This window comes from Oratosquilla oratoria, chromosome 12 (assembly GCF_046742065.1).
Source record: "Oratosquilla oratoria isolate Oo_2021 chromosome 12, ASM4674206v1, whole genome shotgun sequence".
Lineage (NCBI taxonomy): Eukaryota > Metazoa > Arthropoda > Malacostraca > Stomatopoda > Squillidae > Oratosquilla > Oratosquilla oratoria.
Genome location: NC_134788.1, coordinates 15,251,552 through 15,257,551, shown reverse-complemented (window position 1 = coordinate 15,257,551; position 6,000 = coordinate 15,251,552). Strand labels below are relative to the sequence as shown.

The following is a 6,000-nucleotide window of genomic DNA, read 5'->3' as shown; positions in this document are numbered from 1 at the left end:
TCACCAATGATGATTTTATTAAAGAGTTCCTGTACAGTAACTAAATAATTACTAACAAATACTTTTCTAAACTTCCACCCTACCGTTTTACATATTTTCTACTGATACAATATGAAATATGGCCTGAGATAAAGCGATTTTTTAATGTCATGAAGCCACGGGAATATAAATTCAAAATCTATTAAATTAGTTTAAAACTAAAAAATAAAGATGATGACAAAGAAATAAATATGATTTTTTTTTAAACAACATTCTTATTCTTCAACTATTGGGGTGGATATGCAGTTTACTACTTGTAAAAAAGAATAGCTCTGTCGACAGTGGTCAGATAAGCATTTCAAAGTGCGCACGAATATTCGAGGTGACCTGTCCTCGTTCAATAGTGCCTTAAACCTTACAGGTCCTCTTCTATTAGCAGGATCCTCTCTTCTAGGTAGACAGGTCACACAACCACAGTTGTATGTGAAAGAAAAAGGAAAAAGAAAAGAAAGAAAGAAAATAAAAAAAGGATTATATATAGGCTCCTCCTCCATCCTATTACCCACCTCACGTGCTAATAGGAACACAAACTTATACGTTATATCTGCTACGGTTAGATCACGATTAAAATAATTACATCTGATAACTGTGAGTACTTTATCCAAAGACCACTTGGGCATTTATGTTTCTTAAGCTGACATGCTCTTAGTAGGGAATAAATATGCCATCCAGGCTACGAGAGCCAAATTGCACCTTTATGGGCCTGGCGAGAGCCGTCTTATTATATGCTGCTCTCGTGTCATGTTTGTTCGTAATTCTGCTCAACAAGAAATAAGGATATCAAGCACAATTTAATCACTACACCTATGTCATGATCTGCCTCAGGACGACAGAGTGTTCTCGAACGTTTCTCTCGATACCAATCCATTTCCAGGCCATCTTGAAGTTGCTCACTGTCTGTCCATTATGATCACACAACCGAGTGTGCGACTCGCCAATAACAACCTGAGCACATTCTATCCGTCTTCGACTCCCAAGCAAGCCCCTCACCTCACCTCTTTGTTCATACCATTTACCAGCTGAACTACTGTAATGCGGCATTACAAGCTGGTCACGCCTTAACTTAGTATATTTCTTAAAATCAATTAAAATGTGTCACAGGTTCTATAATACTTGGGTATCATCCAGCAAATACCTGAGACCAGGTTCCTGCATTTCATGCCCTTGACGACATGTGGAATCCCTGCTAGCAGTCCTTGTGACGATAGGATTGTGGTACAACATTTCTGGCTTCCTCACCATAAACATTCCCCCGTCAAAATGTAACCGGAAAGCTCTCCAGTTCTCGAGTTCGAGAGCAGCCAGGTAGTCCACTGCCACGTTCCTCAGTCCTTGTCTTAGAAACCAGGAACTAGTTCTTCCTTTATAGGTTCGTGTTTGCCATAGGATCCAACAATAATGCTTCGTATAATTTGTATACCGTTACGTCTATCTGGCAAGAGAGCCTGGGTTCTTAGAAATAGTGCAGGTTGTATTCGTGTCCGTCCTCTATGGTGGCAGAATAACGCTCGTTACGTCCAGGGGTCCAGGGCATGAGACAACTGAAGCCAGGGCCTGTGTTGTTATACTCGAATCTGTAATGAAGCCAATTCTCCCAGGAACTTACGGCAACCCCCCCACCCCACCCCACCCCGGAGACCCCACAGACTCAGCTGGGGACATAGCCCATTAAAGAATGCTCTCGAGGTAGGCCCATATCACTATTCCTCTGGTACGTAATATCAAAATTACTATGACTAGTTCACTTAAAAGCCCCCAGGACAAGGCGGTGAGAAGAGGGAGAAATCGGTCCCGAGATGGAATTTCCCTCAAAGGCGAGCTTGAAACAATTTCAAGCGTGCAAGCATTTCTCCGTACTGTGGTCGTAATCATTTCTGTGGCTGAAGAAACGTGGTGGACGTCTCACCTTGTTCTTCCTCCCCCCTCCCCCCCTTTCTTCGACACAGACGTGCCTAATATGAAAGTGGACGAAATTGATTTTCCTATAGCCCCCGTCTGCGATGCATAGGTGCTGTAGTCCCCTACGATCCTACTTACGAACTGCTAGAAGGGTTTGTGTAGTGGTGCGGCATTGACCTGCCGCCATCCCACTCCTTCGGCGGTGCGTAGAAGGACCCGTTAGCACCGCCTGGCCCGAGGTTACCTGAAAGAGACGGATCAACCACGGGACTTGGCTGAACAAGAGATGGCGGCTTGAAATGCGATCCGCCGAAGAGAGCCAAGTGTTCGTCACCTCTGGGCGGTGGCTGATCTTGCGGGTATTCCGTCGTCTGTCTTGAAGGTTCCTGGATAAACTCTTGCTGCGATCGATAATCTCTCCCTGGTTTGTAAGGATACGATGCCGGTTCTCTGGGAGTTGCTTCGCTTAATCTCGCCTTCTGATCGGGTGTCGACGAGACCTGAGGTGCGGCACTCCTCTTCTTCACGGGCCTGCTACACGATTTCCCGAGCATTTTGGAAACAGGTTTGCAGTGTGCTTCTGCCTGACGGACTAAATTGTTCATGACGGCATCGGGGAAGAGGTCTGGGCACCATGGTGACGAGTACATTAGGGCAAAGTAATGAGGGTTTCTGTTATCGAACACAGAGAGATACGCTTTCCTAACCTCGAACTTGGCCAAGAAAAACTGTGTGATGTCATTACACAGATTTGGAAGGGCAGTCTTTGCAAGTGTGTTATAGGTCGTAACGTTCTTGCCATCGGCGGCGGCCTTGGCCGTGCCCTCCATCATGGCTAAGGAAGAAATGGCATTCCAGAGCTGCTTGCGACTCTGGAACTCGGAATCTAGGAGCTGGTTGTCTACAGACAAGACCTGCAGCTGCAGTTTGTGGCTCGTCACTTCCGGGTCCAAATTCTTTCCGTGAAAGATGTCTTTGGCCTCTTGGATGAAAGCGCTCGTGTTCGGACCGTGAATGATCACGCTAGCGAACAGGGATGTCTCCTCGTGTACGTACTTACCCGTACGTATGACAGTTGCAAAGTTTGCCGTGGCGTCCTTGAGACAAGCTGCCGTAAAACTGAGAGGAGAGAAGTCGGCGGGATTTTTAGGAGGCGGTGGTGGCGGGGGTGGCGGCTGAGGCTCTGGTTCTGGTTCTTCGACCCGGTTATGGGGATTGAACAGCCGATCGCAATACTCCTTAAAGGCGGCCCTTGCCTCTTGACGAGCCTTGCCCATGTAAGTGGGAATGTTGAGGGCCGGCGGGTCCTCGCTTGACGGTTTCCAACGGTACCATACTTCGCCGCCTTCGTACTGAATCTCCACTTGGTCTTTCGTTGCGATGTTCCCCGAGGGGAAAACAACAGTCCCGTCTGCAGTCAGCCGAATCTTCCCTGCGGCTGGATGCCACTTGTATTTGTCGTCTTCGTAGGATTCGTCGCCGTACACTTCTTGAATAATGGTTTCTGGCTCTAGCGGGAGATCCGACATGGGGTGACCGTCAGAAGTTCTCTCACCATAATCCGATGTAGTGGGTGCATCATTCGAAGGACTGTGGGATTCGTCGCTGCTTTTAAGACCTTGGGCGCTTGCATGTGAACTTCCATCTGGCTGAAGGTTAGAAGAAGAGGCAAATTCTTGAAGGTCAGCATCCTGCTGGGAGTCTTCATCTGGGTTAGACTCCTCGTCGGCATGAGAATCGTCATCGTCGGCTTGAGAGTCATCGTCATCGGCATTAGAGTCGTCGTCAGGGTGAGAGTCGTTATCGGAGTGAGAGTCATTATTGGAATCGTGCCTATCCGAGAGGACTTCCATTAACGAGCGCAGGGTCTCCTGCACGGAATTGACCCCCTCCTCTAAGGAACCGAGGTGTTGCTGTGTGCTGCCAGATCTTCTGTGCGACTTCTCCTTCTTCTCCGTCGGTGCAGGGGTTGGCTGGTACTCATCCTGAGAGCTAACTTGGGAATCTTCGCAAGTCTCCATTGGGGAGTCCACGGAGGCTTCTGCAGCGGCATCTACGGAGGGTGTCGTCGTCTTGGAGGACCACCTTGAGTGGCCAGGGCCCGAGGACGACGTTCCTTTCATTAATGCCAGCAAGGCCGGGTCGGTGACCTTAATGTGACGTGGGTAGGGGGCAACAATGCGTTCAAACTCCCTTCGCTCCACGGGATCTACGAAAATGTCCACATTCTTGTTCCTGTGTCTGGTGTTCTTCTGGAAACCACGCTTCCACAATCTTAAAGCGTTGATTGCCGATGTCTGCAAAGGCCCCTCCGTATCGGCCAGGAACCAAATATATCGGCACACGTCGCAGGCCCTGGCGAGGTAACGACCCTCTTGGAAGCAGTCGCTGTGTCCTCTACACCTGGGATGACCAGTTCCGCAATCGTTGAAATTCCTTCCGCACGTGCAGACAATATCACGATCTATCAACATCGTGGCCTCTCCCGTCTCTTCCCAGGGAGCCCTGTTGGGTACCAGAAAATCATAATCAAGACTCAAAAAATATACAGGAATGTTATTTTGATAGCTCATCATCAATACTGATTTAACATTGGTGGAAAATGTAATAATAATGCTGAAATTAATCGAGGTGGATAAAAAGAGTGATATGTGATTTACTTGTTTACAACCGGTAACTAACTTACTTCTCCCCATCAGATTGACTGCTAGAACGGTTGCCAATGGGCGCTGAAGATGCTGCCATGAACCAAGTGCTGTATTCATAGAAGAAAAAAAAAAATTAATAATAACAATACATAAATACAGTCACATATAGAGCATACTGTTCATGGTTGCTAGGACCCCCCCTCCCTCCCCAAGTAATCTCACCTCCATGCCAACTGGTTTCTGGCAAGATATTTCTCTGGTGTCACCTTATTCATTATATTTGGTGATGCCCTATATCTATAGGGTGCCCAATGGTCCACATTGTCATTATGACGGTACCCCATATATATAAGGAATTTCCCTCTTTGCCATCAGGGACGTGCCAGTTAGCAGTGGGTCCTGCGATTGTGTGTGTGTGTGAGCTGCTCTTTGTCTGATCTTTCTTACAAAACCTGTTCAATATGGGTGACCCTGCAGAGGTTTACTCTCTATCGACATAGCTTTTGTAATCATTAAGTTTCTCAAGCCTATCCACCATGTCAAGGTGTCAACTCTTGGATAGGTCAGAGCATACTACCTATTTATCAACAACCCTTTCCCCTTTAAATGGAAGGCATCTGTGTCAAAAGGCATGCAGGCTCCCACTCCCATCCACAGCATCCGTGTCAAAAGGCATGCAGGCACCCACTCCCATCCACAGCACTTTCCTTACTCTCATCTTAGCTCCTCTTGGATGAAGGGTCATCCCTGTATCCTGCCCACTGCCCTGGATTAGAAGCAATGCAGCAAGGCACAGTATATCCATGAAAAGGCTACTTCACTTAACCCATTAAACTCCGATGACAAGATTCTTGTCATTTGGTCAAATAAAACAAAAAATCATAATAAAACACCAAAATGTTTGATACACCAGAAAAATATGACGTCAGTCCTCGAGGACTGACGTCATATTTTTCTGGTGCTGTTTGATCAAACATTTTGGTGTTTTATGATTTTTGGTTTTATTTGACCAAATGACAAGAATCTTGTCATCGGAGTTTAATGGGTTCACCAGTAAGACCCCCACCCCCCTATGTCCCCTCGTAAAGAAAAAGAAGACTGGGAGAAACCCATCAGGCTGCATCAAAACATCATAGAGCAATGACAAAGGTGGCATCAGCACTCTCCAAACTGACATATGAAGATTGTCCATATTGGAACTACCAACCCTGGAACAAAGATGAGAAAGAGGAGACCTACTAACCATTTACAGAATTATGAAAGGGATGGAAGTCCTAGATAGAGACGATTTATTAAAGTGGGACAAGAGAAAAACAAAAGGACATGAAAAGAAACTCAAAAAGGATAGTTATAGAGAAGAATAGGTTTCCATACAGAGTGGTGGATATCTGGAATAAATTGGATGCGGCAACAG

The 6,000-nt window shown here is 46.5% G+C and overlaps 1 protein-coding gene across 7 annotated transcripts in view; it reads right to left on the bottom strand.

Annotated features, from left to right (window-relative positions):
• The window catches only part of LOC143031004 (uncharacterized), a 31,760-nt gene continuing 25,760 nt past the window's right edge, over positions 1-6,000 (bottom strand). For all 7 annotated transcript variants that reach the window (XM_076194337.1, XM_076194336.1, XM_076194340.1 and 4 more), the window contains 2 exons: positions 4,625-4,693; positions 1-4,443 (listed from right to left, as the gene is read on the bottom strand). In XM_076194337.1, coding sequence (XP_076050452.1) covers positions 2,073-4,443; positions 4,625-4,693 — 2,440 coding nt within the window. In that variant the 3' untranslated portion in view covers positions 1-2,072. The remainder of the gene's footprint in view (positions 4,444-4,624; positions 4,694-6,000) is intronic.